Source organism: Haemaphysalis longicornis, unplaced genomic scaffold, assembly GCF_048455015.1.
Source record: "Haemaphysalis longicornis isolate Haplotype H1 unplaced genomic scaffold, Haemaphysalis longicornis Haplotype H1 scaffold_3, whole genome shotgun sequence".
Classification (NCBI taxonomy): domain Eukaryota; kingdom Metazoa; phylum Arthropoda; class Arachnida; order Ixodida; family Ixodidae; genus Haemaphysalis; species Haemaphysalis longicornis.
In genome coordinates, this window is record NW_027526335.1 from 30,248,397 (window position 1) to 30,265,107 (window position 16,711).

General features: G+C 46.6%; 1 protein-coding gene across 1 annotated transcript in view; it reads right to left on the reverse strand.

Annotated features, from left to right (window-relative positions):
• LOC144174227 (uncharacterized) overlaps positions 1–16,711 on the reverse strand; it is a 52,957-nt gene continuing 36,246 nt past the window's right edge. The window contains exons 4-5 of the mRNA XM_077702789.1: positions 6,135–6,195; positions 1–2,830 (exon numbers count right to left, since the gene is read on the reverse strand). Of these exons, the coding sequence (XP_077558915.1) occupies positions 2,740–2,830; positions 6,135–6,195 (152 nt within the window). The 3' untranslated portion in view covers positions 1–2,739. The remainder of the gene's footprint in view (positions 2,831–6,134; positions 6,196–16,711) is intronic.

Genomic DNA, 16,711 nt, shown 5'->3' on the forward strand with positions numbered 1-16,711 from the left:
AAACAGCCCAAATCTTTACTCCTGTACACATTCGCATTCGCCGATACGAAAGAAAAAACACATTTTGTACTACATACATCACCAACCAAAGCTGACTTAGCATTGTTCGACACGAACTTGACATAAAAGTTTCGACTGAGCATATGCAGGGACAATAGAAATCCTGCGCCAAGGTCCTCCAGCCTAACTTCTATTTACACATAAAATGGCTTATAAATTCTAGGGAGTAAAAGGTTTTATAAAAAGACGTAACTGGATATTACAGACATTCCGAACCTGCCATTTTTTTTTCTAGGAAGACGTGAATGATCATGTTCTCGACAGGCTTCCTCACCAGGAGTTGTGATTTTGTCTGAAGAAAGTATTATAAAAAAGTTAAATCGAAGGCAATGGCAGACTGGTCCCATCAATAAGGTTTAAGCGTCGTACAGACTGACCAACAACGTTGCCGAGATTTGTAGAGTTTTGGCCTAAACGTCCTAAACGGCCTAAACGTCCGAGCACAGGCGCTAAGCTACTACAAAGAGCCCTTGTTGTAGAGCCTCGCACGTAGGGCTGTGATGCTCGATAACACGACACACAAACAATGTATATGCACTTTGCACTCACAGAGTTAGCAACATAACGGATAGTTAGCAATATCTTAATGAATTCGTACCGCAGCACCGTAACAGACTCCGGACATTTGAATGCAAGAAGCGTACTTTGTCCAAAATAAAGAAAAAAACTTCCTGCGGAAAGGGATAAAAAAATAAAAACTTCCTGCGGTAGCCATCACGACAGCTGGAGAGAAAATCTGAGCACTATAGAATTAACCCTTACGGCATATATCGAAACCCAGGTGCAATGGGAAGCAGTGGTGAAGACGACCCGTGTGGAATCACTTAGACTCAGGCTATCAGTGCAGCACCTCGTTTCCCTCGACGTTTGCGAGTGTGTGTGTCCTTCAACGGGGCGGCCAGCAGGTGAAACGCGCTAGGGAACAGATGTGCTTCATGTAGATGTTATCAAAGGGTCGTAAACGGCACCTGAAAAGATGAAATAACGCTGAAGGAAAAAGTGGTCATGCTTCTTACGTCGTGCTGGATGTACCAGCACGTCAAGGCCGCTTACGCAGGGCCCCAATAATAGCTGTTCTGTATTTCGCCCTTACGGATCGTGCGGTTCAGGCATCGGCCATTTTGTGAGGGACGATTTTCCGTTGTAGTAGGCTGATACAAAAAAACATTCTGCCTTGATTGCACCCAATAGCTTTTCGAGCAGCTCAGATGAAAGAGGGAAGGCTTCAGTGTCGACCGTCAACAGTGTCGACCGTCAAGGCGACGGTCAACAGCTCCATGTTGACGGTGCGTCTTGGCGCTAGGCGACCACCGCGGCTTCGATTACACTTTGTTGCCCTTGGTATTATTTTTTGTTGACCGAGCTTAAAAAGCGCGCCAATATCGAGAAATAACGGGGCCAACAAGCATACGCCCAGAGCAAGTGCGTAGGATCACGACAACACAGCCTTCTGTCCCTGCTGTGTGTAGTACGTATTTTTGGTCTTGGTGGATCAATTAGTTTTGCGTGTTGCGTAATAACTAGAAGGCACTTGAATAGGTCGGTGACATGTGCATGGACAGGGAAGCCGAAGGGGCCATTTGCGAAAAAAAAAAAAATACAGCCTGACTTCCAAGCACGCGTGAGTACAGGACAAAAAAAAAAAAAAAAGGCCTTACGGGACCTGAGTTGTCCGTCTTGCCGCACTAACGTAACTACGCACCATCACACATTGAGGGCATCATCATTACCGACATCCGATGAGTTGCTCAATGTTTGACAAGGATACCTACATCGCGTTAAGAGGCCTACAGCTTTGTAGCTTGGGGGTGACGATTAGCTAATAACAGTTACATCACGTCACAGAAAAGAGATCATGGCGTTGTGAACTGCGACATTGTGAGGACGTTTCTGCATAAAGGCAAGCACTTGTCGCGGCAATGTGAGAAAGCATGACATGGTTCAAATGACACTTCGGTACACAAGAACAAACAGACATCTTGAACAAAAAGCCGAAACAGCAGGCCGAAAAAACACAATCACGCCACGGCTCGGTGATCTATGCTTGATCAGATGGAATCCATGTTGTGGAAGTCTGAGTTCTGTGGTCGCTACAAAGACATGTTTTCTCAGTCACTCCCAACGGGCAGCTACGGAATCATGCTGTAATAAGTGGCCCATAAGGTGGTCCTCTTCAGTGCGGTCTTCGTGCCAAATGTTGCCACAAGAGCGCAGCAGATTCAGCAACACACTTCAAGAACCAGAAAACGAACACGTAACTGGATATTCCATAGGCGGGATCCACTCACATCTTATATCTATGATGGCCTTCACACTCGCCGGCGTGTGAAAACGGCTCCCATTCAATCACAGCTGACAGAAACTGGCTGAATATGCACTACTGATATTAGCGGAGAGGATGGCTTGGAAGGGAGTTCCAGGGACTACTCTTCAGAAAATGGAAGTCACGTCGAAGAACGGGTGCCAAGCAAGTGGTTAGGGCAAGCAATATCTCCAAGAGAAAAGAAAAGTTTCGGGCCACTGCAAAGGAAAATAGGAAAGAAGCAGACCCATCGCCGTACATTCCACCAGCTTGCAAACATGACACCGCAAGAAATGCTGCTAGAAGTGTGTGGTTCCTTCTGTCACCCTAGCGTCCATTTGGAAGGCGCATTACTGTCCAACTCGAAACCAACACAACTATGCCCAGTTTTTCAAGCAATTGGCGCTCGACGTAGTTTGTTCTAAGCACTTGTGTCCGAATGCTTCAGAGAAGACGGTGTCTGAAAACCTGCAAAGACAGCAACAAGAGCATTAATAAGCATTTTATTGAACTACAAAGTCCTTTCATATATGGCATTGGTCGTACGTCAGAGTCAACCGTATTTTGCATAAAAGCGCGGTGCTTCTGAAATTTACAGGAACGAAGTATAAAACGCACAATAAAAATGTGGAGATGAATGAGCGACTGAATATGTCGGCTGAATGAGCGCCTGCAATAGCAGCTTAGCTGTCGGCTAAACTTTACGCATTAGTCAATAAACGCAGATTGACTAATGCATACAAGGCAACTCGTAGACGACAGGGCATAACATGTCATTAAAATATCACAAGAGCACACATGGAACAGTTGAGACGTTTTTTCGACTTTCGGTCGAACTGTATACTACCGGTCAAATGAAAGAAATGGACGAAACTTTATTGGTTGTAAGCAATCCAAAGACACTAAAGAAGGGGAGATCATATAAATTATTAGGGGCATGAAAAACCATATCTTTTATTCTTTTGTACTTAGGGAATCATTAAAAGCTCTTCCAGGCCCGGTTACAGGCAAAAATGGTGCCAGATCGTATGTCCATTCCGCACAAAATGGGGCTGACTTTTCGCTGATCTCTTGAAATTTAAAACAAAAGCATTTTATGCATTCGACAAAATTTTCGGAGAACGGTCAGCCTGTTTTTTTTTCTTCTAGATTTGCCGGTTCGGCGAATTCCTCCTGGTCATTGCAACAAAATAAAAGCCCAAAGAATTGGTGCACTGTTCATTATTAAAATGAAGTTTTAATTGCGATAGCACTCACGGACACGGTGGGGCCACCTCATTTGCTAATGAACAGTGGGAACTAACTTCCGTTTGTACTCTAAAGAACCTTGACACAAAAACAAATTTTTTTTCGTTATTTTTCACTTATATTCGAATTCACCGTGCGTCATAATAGCGCGTCTATATCCTATGCGTAGCGTCATTATAATCGTCAAGAAAAAGACTAATGTAGCGTTGGATTTCAGTGCAGGTACTGTAATTATAGCATGGCTGTTGCACTACAGGACTTGCGTGTGGCATAGGTCATTCGGATCACTATGCATTTCAAACACACAGGATGTCTTATAATACGTTTCTGCTCGTTTATTTATTCCCGTAGAGCCTTTTGGGATCAGTATCTGGCGGACTTTTTCGTCTACCACCACATCTAACACCAATTTCGCCCATGCTAATCCATCGCGTTTGAATTTACCGCATGCCAGAACCCCGCAGCTGCGTGCCAGTGCCTTTTGTCCCGCTATCATTCAATATGACCTGAGGCATCGATCGCCTATGCTTGGAAGGGGGCTCATGGCGGGAAACTCGTACATCTGAGACAAGCGGATCAGTTATCTGAATTCGAAACTGAATCTATTTTACGTATATTTTTTTTCTTAGCTTTTTTTAGTCCTTATTTCCGTTATATATCTGTACATTATCAAAAGTTTTTCGTTTAATTTTGCCGTTGAGCCTGGTGAAGGAATTGCTGACAGGAGGGATAGAACTTAAAATAGTTGGCTGTTCCTGTTGTAGGTAGGCGCGATATTCCTTGAGTTCTCTTTTCTGGAAACTTGCAAACATTTTTTTTTTTTTTGGGGTGGCTCCGAGCCCCGGTTTATTCTTTTAGCAGTGAAAGTCCTGCGATGGGCTGTTTCGGCGTGCTTTTTTCCCCCTTTTATTTAGGTTGTTTACAATTTATTTCATGACCAGAACCAAACAGGAAAGCAGGGGAAATAAACGGGACTACTTTATCACACACACAAACGCACACACACAAGGGGCGACGAACTGTTCGTATCGTCCCCGCGTTCTTTTTTTCCTGTTTAAAAGCTAGTTCCGTGTTTACTTCCAACTGGTGCACTTAATCTACAAATACAAGAAATGCTATCGCAATAGGAAAACAATCTCAAAGGTAAAAATCTGGCTACCGATAAACTTGTTTTTGAAACGTTTGTGGTGACTGCAGGCGGAACAGTTCACGTACAAATACAGAAAACTAGACAAGCATTTGCTGTAGCTTAGTGAAAGGTTCTTAGAGCCCGACAACCTCAAACCTTCGCAAGAGGCACACTGTGAGATCATTCCTGAACTCACTTATCATGTTTAGATTCAAAAAAGAACAAAGAACGCGTATGCTGAAGGCACCGAACACTGAAGAAAAAAGAAGCGCACGGGACGGCTCGCGTACCCGGAGCTATTTATACGGCTCCGGTAAACTCGTGCATCCGGTCTAGATCCAGGAAGAAGTAGTACGTGCGCTCGGGAACAGGACGCACAGATTACTGCGCGAAGATAACGCTAGCGGTAGCCGACGACTTCAAAACCTTAGGAGGGGTTTGCTGCATGCCGAGATGGAATCCCGAATATATTCCCGTCGCGCTGTTGCTACTGAACACGATGTCGTGGTACGTTCCCGGCCAGGCGGGGGAGGGGGATGGGGTGCGTTTTTCTGATGGAGGAGAAAAACAAAACAAAACAAAAGCCGGCCTTTGTGTCGCCGTTGTGGCGCCCGTTAAACATGCCCCTCACCATAAGCCGCAGTTGCATTTCTTCGACAGAAGCGCAGCGAACTTAGATTACGCCGCGCCGACGTCAAGATAGCAGGATTCGCCGGCAAGGCGCAGCGAAGTCACTACAGTGCTGGCTAAGTGCAGTGCGCTTCTGTCCCAGCAAGGTAACCTCAGCTATATTCCGGGTGGAGGTTCAGCGCATAAAACCCGATTGCTAATTTTGAAAAAGGGGTCCTTGAAGTCGGTATCAGCATTACCCCACTCCTACTTTCATTTACAAAAAAAAAAAAAAAGCTCGATACTATGATGAGACGTCATTCCTTACTTCCTGAAAACAAATAAGTGCCATGCTTTTTTATTGAGTAGTGTACAAGTCTAAGGCCGGCAATTTCCTCTGAGCCGACGGGTGTTTGTCTGCTAAAATTACCTGCTCCGCTATCTCCTCATATCTGCCGTAAGCGCTACCTGCTTCCACGTTGCATTACTAAACACGAATGATGTTCAGTCACATGCATTTTGAATTCATAGGTTACTTTTTTTAGGTAAGAAAAAAAATTAATTACGTCCTGTAGTGTTTATTTATTAAGCACACTATTTGGAATACTTTATGCCTCCCATACGCACTCTCAGCTGCGTAAATCGGGATCACCGATGCCTTTCTGGTTGCCCGCTGCTACAATATTCAAATAGAAGAGCTTTAAACAGCACAGATGCCACTAAGTGCATAATCGTAGAACCACAGAACGAAGTTGCCGGAAGATAAAAGAGAATTCAGGGTCTCACCTCAAACAGGGGAGGAGTTTTCCGAGGACGACTGGGACACCACCACATAGCCTTGTTTGTTCTGAGGAGAGAGAGAAGGAAAATATTGACGTTAGAAGGCATTTCTGTAAAAAGAAATTCTATCTCTAGAACACAGCACTTCCACAGGAGATATAAAGGCGGCGCACACAGCTCGAGAAAAGAAACTGCAGTTTGAACACGGTGAAATAAAAGCTATATACAGCGATGAATGTGCACAACAAAGTACAGCACGTTGGTGACTGGTTAGTGTCGCATTTTTAGACGAAAAAACTGTGCGTAAGGACCGGAACTATGACGAAAGACAGGACGGGCGCAGACGCACAACTACATTTTATTGAAAACTAAGAGCCAGATAACATGCTTCTTCTTGCACATGCTCACAAGGCTTTATCTATACATCGACCTGCTAAAGAATTAGTGGAAGGCCCACTAACACAATTGGCGTGCAAGGCTCACTAACACGATTGACCACAACCATACTAAAACCCAACTTTGTGTCCGTCAATGATAACTGCAACAGCTTCGCCATTCAAGTCCTGCGCGTGAGTGCAAGCTTCCCTGGATTTTTTCAATAAAATTTGGTTGTGAGTTTGCGCCTTTACTGCCTCTCGTCATAGTTCCGGTTCTTAGGGGTAGTTTTCTAGTCTAAATAGTATATAACAAAATTAATAACCAGGCTGTCTGCGCGCGCTGAATTGTCTTCTTTTCATCCCCCCCTTTTTTTTGCGTGGCTTTGTCATTATGAGTCTAGAAACCAGACAAGTGCCCATCGAATGATTCTACAAAAGAATGCACGATTTAGCGACATGTAGCCGCACTAAGCACACGGGCCCTTAAATTTTTGAGGGAGTTGTTGCTTACGCAGAAATTCATGCCCCCCCCCCCCCCCCCCCCCCACCCTCCGGCCTCTCTGCCGTATCTTAGAAAAGCCCGCACTGCCTTTCTGTATCTTTAAATATATCATTCAGATTGATCGCGACTGGATAAATCTAGAAAGACGGTCGTGGCAGATATTGCAGGCTTTCGCCAAAATAGAAAAGTAACCATTTGATACCTGTGACAGAAAGAATCTGGGTGTAAACACAAGACAATGCACAAAGATAACTCAAATGTTTACTTATTGTTCTGCTATGGGCTAAGTACATCGTATCCACATGCTCCCTTAAAGAATAAGAAGCAAAAAGAAAGTTGATGTTGTTTGAGTATGTGGGTTTAATTTTAGTTTATTTTACACAGTTTAAGATTGTGTTGTTAGTTTCAACAGCATGCCAGTGCTGCTACACCTCCTTCCTTTTGTTTCAGCGGTTTCGGTTGCATGGCAAAGCGACGAGTACACGTTCGTACGCGTTGGCTGACAGGAACGGCGCCTTCAATAACGAAGGGGTAGTGGCTGGGTCCTGTTGTCACGTCGAGTGTTCGGCGCCTTCTGTGCAGGTTGCCGTGAGGCAAGGTCGACTAAATGGACGGCGCCGATAAGAATGCAGCCAAGGCAATAAGGAACGAGTGTTTTTACTGCCAGGCTGTTTCGTTCCGCGCTGCTTCCCGATAGCGCCACGCAATGCAGCCTCCGTGTTTCTTGATTCTGCTGCTAGTCAGTTCGGTTTATTCGCAGCTACGGGTGCTCGGCGATCTATCAGGCGACCGGGGCGTGCAAGGTACAAGGTTGCACGCGTGCACGCGCCTGCCCGAACCTCCCAACAAGCGTGTACGGCTGTGGCTGTCCCACCCGTGCAGGTGACTCTCTGGAAGAGTGATCACCCCGGCGGCAGGCCATGAACACGATAAAACTAATTATGAACTAAGCCAACGCCTGTTCGTAGGAACGCTTGGTTGAGCCTTCTTTTCACTCCTGTAGTCTTTTCAGATCGTAGGAAGGATGGATGCACGGTTTAGGTTATGATGCCATGATAGCTTCGTGTCCAGACATTTGTATCTGATATGTCAGGTTTACAGGGCGTGTTCTGTACGTCCCCTAACTGCGCAGTGTCTTGGTTTTTTTAGCTGTTTGAGCCAAGGGCTCTGCAAAAATGTGATGCCAGACAACATGGCTGTCGATGACGAACAGTTTTTCAGAAGGATCTGCTTAGGGAATGCTGCCCCAGAACTTCTTGTTTTCGAACCCAGGTTTCTTACTAAATGAAGTAAGCTGATACCTTGTCGCAGCTGTTCGGCCGGCTGTTAATTACGACGTATGCAGAAAATCGGTTCAAATGTGCTCTCTATATCAGCTGGACAGACATCCGGTGATTTCACGGAAATTTATAATAAAGCACTGCAACTTCGAAAAATAACGAGAACTAAGAAATCAGAGATTGCTGCGTATGCACTTTATGCCTTATTTTCATCTACTTGCACTGTGTTGTTGCAAATATGCTTACAACGATTTATGCACGGCCTTTGTGTAAACCCCACCTGTGTAAAAGGTAAACATCACGATAAGCTGATAAACACCGAGATTACAGTGCAGGTTTTCTTCGGTTACAAACTCCGTCCCGATCAAATTTGGCAGCACTGATAAGAAAAAATGAATTTCGATCCGCAGAGTCGCATTCTGGGGAAACAATCACATTCTTTAATCTCAGTTCTCCGGAATAGGCTGTCATAGCTCGGGCTTTACGGGCTAGGAAGGCCGCCCACAACACGACCTTCCGCTCCAATAAACGTTTATCAACTGCGGAATGTCATCAGCGTTGTCTAGATCCCACAACACCTCGCAACATCCCGAAGGAACAACGTCAAATGTTTGGCGGTTTGCCGCGCGACGAGGAGGCGAGCTGCATCCACTTGGCCGATTGAGTGTGGCAGCCGTATATACGGTAGCAAGACGGGAGGGGGGCGCGAGTGAGTTAATTGAATCACAGCGACCCGCGGTAGCTGGCTGTTACGCATTGTCGGCTCGATTGCCGACTGACCTAGAAAATCGAGGTCCCCCGCATCGACACACGGCCACCGTGCTGTCGCGCGCTCCACGGGGGTGAGTGAGCCAAGGTCGCAGGTGGTGCCTCCGCAGTACGTATGCCGAGGGTCGTTGCTTTCTCTTCTTTTTATGCCACGGTGTTGTATTTTTCCTCCTCTTCTTGCGTTCTCCTGTCGCCGAGGGCACGCCGCTTGTCGAGTTGTACTTCGCACATCTCTTTTTTTGTTTCGTTTTAGCCGTTATGCTCACGCCGTCTGAAATTCGCATCTTTATGCATGCTGCACGCTTCACGTCACTGGTGCCTTTTTGTAGCTTTCTTCCAGCCATATATGTTCTTTTCAGCTCTCTCTACAGGAGCATGTGCTTCTCCAGCATGTTTCGTAACTGTAGGCGGCCCACCCGCCGCTGTGGCTCAGTGGCTAAGGCGTTGCGCTGCTGAGCACGAGGTCGCGGGCTCGATTCCCGGCCGCGGCGGCCGCCTTTCTGATGGAGGCGAAAAGCAAAAACGCCCGCTTGTACGAGATTTCGGCGCACGTTAAAGATCTCCAGGTGGTCAAAATTAATCCGGAGCCCTCCATTACGGCGCGCCTCATCGGCTCGTCTACGTTGCGTTGGCGTGTTAAACCCTACAATCAATGAACTGTAGGCGGCCTGAGGGGTAAAGTCAAGTTCCAGCGCCCCGTGCGCCAGCCCATATCACGCTTTGTCAGTTCTGCATCGAGTAAGAGAAGAGTATTATCGAACGAAATACTAGAACATAGCCGGGAATCCTGCAGATGCTACGTTCTTCGTTACTCGTCCCCCTTACAACTTCAGCGACATTGCGAGGTCCAAATCAGCGGTGAAAGGACTCGCTGACAAGACCGCGGAAAGCAGAACAGCGCGTAACGGTTCCTCCCAACTCATGTGTTAAGAGGAGGTGGGAGGAAACGTCCACCCATGAGGCCCCGCATGATGAGAGATAAGGACGTGTCCATACGTTGTCCCAATTCCTCCCTGGCACGGGGAACGCGATGGCGTCATGGATGTGAACTTCCGTGGCGTGACGTTTCGTCCCGTTTCATTCCTTACTGGTGCCAGGAACGGGAATGAAACACCACACCAACAGGCGTCAAAGTTTCGTCACCAAACCTCATGATAGGCTTGTGAGCTGTGGAAATGTCTTTCCAGACCGTGTGCTGTATCGCGGTTTTTGCTAATTCGTATATGCATGGCCACGTTTACTACAACTGTACATTGTAAAACGAAGAAATATTCAGAGACACCTAAGACTACTTACGTGTGTTATAGATGACAGCTTTATGTGACTACTTCGCGCTTAGAGTAGGACTATGTTGTCACGGAGCTCACATTGTTGATATTTTATATATTGTGGCGAATCCCTCGTTAAGTTTGCTATTTTCCCTGTTGTATGGTACTGACTCGATCTCCAAGGCCCCCTTTACCCGAGAACAGCAAGTAGTGCGTGTCTACGAGACGCTCGGCCGAAAAACGGGGCTATTGCACAGACCGTGCCTGGCCGAGCTTCGCCCAGTATTGGGTTTCAGCGTTGGCTAATGTTCCCCACCCGCCGTGGCGTTTGCCCCGCGCACAAACCCGTCGGGCTACCGCCGCTCCATATATTTGCAGCGGACGTTTCTGTCTTTTACACACATTACTTTAGAGTTTTGTGTCAACTGCTTTGTCTGCGGCAATAATTCTTTTACCGAAACGCGCGTAATATTCTGGTTTAAAGTTTGTGTGTATTCGGGATTCGCTCCTTTTCTGTCGAAAGCATAGCTGATTGGACCTAAGAAGCATCTTTCCGATTGGTTGCGAAAGTGGGGCCCAAAGGGGGTTTTTTTGGTCCGTGTATGTGGTTGAAGCAAATGTAAGCTCGCTTCACTGGGTTCACAGGGCCGGCACGGGGGACTCACTCGAGAGACGCAGCTTCCCGTCATCGGGGCCATACTCCGGGAGAACTTAGCCAGTCATCTATGTTCTGTAAAGTACTTTTGATTATATTTCATCTCTTGATGTAACTAAGTGTAACATGATTGTATTATACCCCAAATGTCAGGATCAGTCATTAAACCAGTTTAAACTTCTTGGGCCCATCGGCTGCTTCAATGCTGGGATCACCGTGCTACCGTAGCGGATAGCGGGTCATTGGACAAAGCTTGGTGGCTGTAATATGAATCGGCGGTTAGCCCTGACGGCAGCTGTCATCGTCACTGCCCAATCCACTTCACTTGATGTCTGAGAACTGTGGGTGGGCACGCTGATGGTGCAGCCACTTGGGCTACCGAATATGCCCACTGCCAACGCCGGATTTTGGCAAAAGGAGCCATGTAAGGCCGTGTAAAGCCATGTAAAGCCATGTCTTAATAATCAAGAAACACCAAGGGAGTCGCCCAGCTATTGTACTAATATCGGGTTTATCACGTGCAACAACGCCTTTTCTTTATTAGGGAGGCAATGTCGATGGAAGCGGTGCTCGGCAGCCGATGATTTACACTGCATTGCGAAAGGTTGTTTTTTTCTCAGTGGAAATTAATTGAGGGAATGGTTTTCCAACCCCTCAAACCTAGGGTATACATGCAGACCACGTCGGCAGACCACGTCTACAGAATGAGCTATACAGTGTTTACCTCGGTGGAGCCCGGGAGTTGCGCGTTAACACCCGTCCGTTTCTCGGGCACCTGCCCCGCGTTTCGCAACCTCCGCAGGTGCTCAAGATTACCGCGGCCTCGGCTCCACCTTTTCGCTCTGGTAGAATCTTTCGGGTACATCCGGGACGCTTCATGCATAAGGGTTGAAGCGATTATCTACCAAGCAAGGTTGTGGGCTTCCCAGCTTCTTCACCTGGCTACATTATCCGGCTTCTATGTGCGCCCCCTTGTATCAGCGGAATTATAAGAAAGGATTACAGTCGACTCCAGTTAATACGGAGTCCACGGGGACCGCAAAAAAAACTTGTTATTAGCCGAACTTCCAATTAAACAAAAAAAAACTGTGGTTGATTCCTCTGTCATAGGAATCAGCAAAACACGAAAGTGAAATGTGCAGCTGAGCATAATTTACGGGTCGGCGGCTGTCTTGTACTGTCGTCATTTCCGTGTACTGTCGTCATTTCCGTGACGGATATGACGTCAGTGAAATCTTGGAGTATCGATACGGCATAAAACACTTTCGTGTTAAAATATAAAACCCGAAAACGAACAGTCCTAAGTACAACGTATTCTTTAGTACTAAAGGTTGCTTCCCCGCAAGAAGACCCTGTGTGCAAGAGTGCACCCTTTACAGGCCGCTTGCTTCGTTGTACTGGCGTCACTTCCGTGGCGGATATGACGTCAGCGAAATCTTCGTGTATCCGGGAATAAAACACTTTCGTGTTAAAAAGCACAAGAGCAGCATTTCCGGCAGCGACACGTCTTCCTTCTTAATATCGCTCATAACCTCCAGTTTCGTCGCCAACTCGAGCGTACCACACGGGTTGCCTGATAGTTCAGACCTATTGCTAAGATCGAAGCATGAAGCGTCCACCACACATTCTGTTCACCTGGTGCTGTGCGCAGCAAGGGAGGTTGATGACCTCAAAAGACAGAGATGAGAACGCTGGCGTGGACCTCAACTGGCCTACCGCTTCATCAACTGTGTGTCAGCTGCCTCAGTTGCGATGGCACCGACATAATCCGACAATACAGATCTTGGCGCTGTTCTGGCGCTTGAATATTTCAAATTTTATCGAGAGATAACTGTCCCCTCGATGCTTTCTATTGTAAAAAACTTCCAATTAACCGATACAATAGGTTTTAACTTCAAATTGTAGTGAAATGTCTTCCACTAAATTGCATGCAAGATTGCCGGGACCAGCACATCACTTCTAATTAAACGAAAATTAAGTTACTTTGAATTGCGGAGACTCGACTGTACAAAAAAGGCGCGGAAAGGGATTGCTTTGAAAACTTGGACGCTGTTGTAAGGCCTCTTTTATTGGCCATTCAGAACTGCTCAGAACTGTTCCAGAAGGGCTCCGTATTGTATTTCCCGGATAATTTAGATGGGAAGAGCAGGTTTGGGCTGCCCACGAATAGATCAGAACTGCTCTGGGCAGGAAAATAAGAGATCACTAGCCTGCCTCGAAAGCTTGTCCTTAACACTGAAAAAATTATGGCGGGTAAGGGGTGGCGCGCCACTTATTCTTTTAATTAAACACATGACGTGGCACAGAAGAAAATCTCCGATCAAACTATCCACTGAAACCGAAACGTAAAAGTTCTTCTGTAGGTATTTCTTTTGGTACAACCCGTCCCCTTGCAATGAGTTAGCGGCGATAAATTCATAATTGCACTACTAATTCTGGCTCCCTGGGGCGAAGTCCAGTTTTTAGTAATTCGAATCTAGCTTGTCTTGGCCCAGAAGAGCACAGCACAGTGTCATTCTGCCTTTTGAGGTAAAATGAAATGGTATAAACAGAAAGCAACTTGCGAGTACGTTTCTAATCCACCAGAGAACGACAAAAGGGGGCGACATACTAGATGTCTGTCCTTTTCGTAACTCCTGAACACGAGATCGCAAAAGCACTGACCACAGAATCCTGGAAGGTTATATACTACATGACTGATGCCGGTTCTAAGGACACAAAAAAATATTGTGGCGGTGCAGAAAGTGCGGTGGGGCCCCTCTTGTGTCGTCTGTTCCTTCCTTAGTCCCGTCTTCCGCGCTGCTTTTTAACGATATAATGTACCAACAAGTCCTTCAGTGCACCCGTTTGCAGAAACGTGAAATGCACCTACTGACCAACACTTCTTTAGTAATATGAAGAGGCACCAAAAATTTACATCAAAGTCAGTCAATTTACAAAGCCGCATGAATACACCTAAATGTGCGTTTTCTCAGACTAATTTATGAAATCTGAGTCCCGTATTCCTTTCAATAATCTAAATGAAAAAATTGGCCGCGTATCTGCTCCTTTCGTTGCAAATGTCGTCAAAAGACGATAGTCTTTATCGGCTATTGCGAAGTAAATGCCTCCCTTCGCTTTGCCGCTCACCTCTCATGTTGTTCCTTTTGCGTCGCGCTCCTCCCAAGGCAAAGACGCAAAGGTTTGCTTAAATCATTTTAAATTTCCCGCGTTCCACTGCTCCAAACCGGGTGTCTCGATGCGAACGCTGCTGTACGGCGGAGACGCGCGTTAATCGAGGCGCCCTACTTCAACGTTTATAGAACCGCGTTTCCCTACTCCACGTGCGTTGCAAGCAGAACGTGGAACCTATCTAGTGGAACCTTGCGTAACTGTTTCCGGTTGATTTCTTAAAATGGCGCAAGAAGCTATAGTGGCGCGGGCGACAGTAGGCGACGGCGAAGTGAATTCTTTTTCTGCAGTTGATGAAGTATTTAATTTCGCAAAAGCAAGCATGTTTGATTTTTTTATAAAGGAACACTGCAAATATCACTTCTGTATTGATTTGCTGTCTCATATTTGCGTAATGTCTTGTTCTTCTTCAACAATGTCGACAAGTATGAACCTTACACCGGACATAGACGGGTAGATTTAGCTGTGACTATATAAGACTAATGGGCAGGCATTGTTTTGCTTTGGCCGGGTGGCTGAATCGAGTCACAGACAGACAGACGGACAGACATACAGACAGACCAAAATTTCTGGGTTTAAGGAGCCCAAGAAAGACTATCGTCTTTAAAAAGTGTACGCCGGCAGCAACAAACCCCTCCCCGGTGCATAGAGCACCACCGCGAAGGAAACCATTTGTCTCCCAAGCGGGTGAACACGGACGGCGTCCCGCAAAATGCACCTGCCCCGCTGGCCTTCATTAGCTGGCGCCGTTGCCGAGAACACTGAGCCCGCTGGCGGCTGCGAACGGAGCCGGCTGCTCCAAGGGGAAGTGTCCGCCCAGGAACAGGAGCGCGTCCGTGCGCGGTAGATTTCGCTCTTGCGCGAAAGGTGGGGGCGTCGTAATTGGCGACTTCCGGCGGCTGCCTGTGGCGCTTGGCTGCCCAGGCTCGCGCGACACATTAGCTCAGTTTGCCCGCTCGAAACGGATCGGGAGGTACAGACCCCGACAGTTGCGTACAGGGAAACTGCAGCAGTACGCTGACAGGGTAGGGATGAGTCATGATTATCACGGTCGCTGCGAAGTACGCGGGAATTATTAAAAAAAAAAAAACATTTACATGTACGAACGGCCAGGTTTACATCTTTGCAGGAGCGAAGTTTTAGCAAACGTTGGCAGTGTCATAGAATCTGATATGTATTGATCTCTACAAAAGAAAAAAAAAGGATCCACACGTATGTTACGATGCATCCAATTCGCCCCCATCGGGACCTTGCTCTACATTCTGAATTCACCAATTGGCCTAGCCTAGAACCACGTGTAGTGTTATCATGACCCAGTCCGCACTAACCGATGGCTCAATCGCCCTACTTAATTCTCGATTGTGTCATTCTGCTCTTCGGAGTAAACGCAGCGGAACAACGTGTGTCACCCAATTGACACTGTGGGGATGAACGAGATTAAGGAGGCAGGCACCTGATATAAAAACACCTGAGAGGTTGCACCTGAGTTTTATTGTATCAGAATAAAACATACCAGAACATGTGGGATAGTGTACACATCTGACGCCGCGAGTTAACCGGTCTCACTTAATGCCGGTAGTCATTACACGCATTTGGCGATTGCAAATTTAAGTGCGGAGCCCATTAGGGACCCGGCTTGTCGTCGCGGCTCGTCCGGGTCACGGTATCTCGCCCCCGCAGTCATGCGACGTCACGCACCCAAATATAGGCTTCAGAAAAAATCATTGCTTCCCCTGACCGAGATCGAACCTGGGTCGCTCGCGTTACGAAGCCGATATCAATACCATTGCGCCACACAGACGCACGTTGATCATATGCAAAGTGTAGTGGCACCGGGGATCTTTGCGCTAATTCATTGCCATGAAGGCTGCCGTTGCTGGGCAGCAAATAAGTACAGAATAACATAAAATAAGAAAAAAAAACTCATGAATTAACGCATCAATTACCCCATATTCAGTACACTTTTTCAGTGAACTCAATCCAGTGTCTTTTTATAGGCCCTTTCAGGGCTTCGACGCCCTCTCTTGACTACATTCGGTGTCAACACCAGGCTGATAATGAAACTAGTCAAGAGAGGGCGCCACAGCTCATTTGGCGAATCACTGCTCCGCCCTTGACAGCTTTCACACTGAGTGGAACTTCTTTAATTTTTTATTCAAGTGTCTCCTGTACCGTAATTGTGGCGAAGACCCACTGCCGCAAGAAGGAATAGTTGGCCCTCAAGAAACTGAAGCAAACTCGATAAATCGAATTTGAACCAGATACAAAACTATGATGGAAGCTATAACGTCGTTTTCGTTTAAAGCTAGGCATAGATATTAGCGTACACTGTCGACAGTTCGTGTCGAAAGTGTAGGTTAAGGAACATATTTGAACACAAACATTTGCAGCGCTTGAAATAGTTTAATTGCTGGGATTGTTTTAAATAAATGTGGTGAGCACAGACAAGAATCAGAGGCATAAGGTGAAAGAAGGTGGAAGGTGACCTCTTCCCCTCCATTTGTGTTGTTTGTGATGCTGAAAAATCGTCCACCCTACTTTTTGCGCCTTCCAAGATGGAAA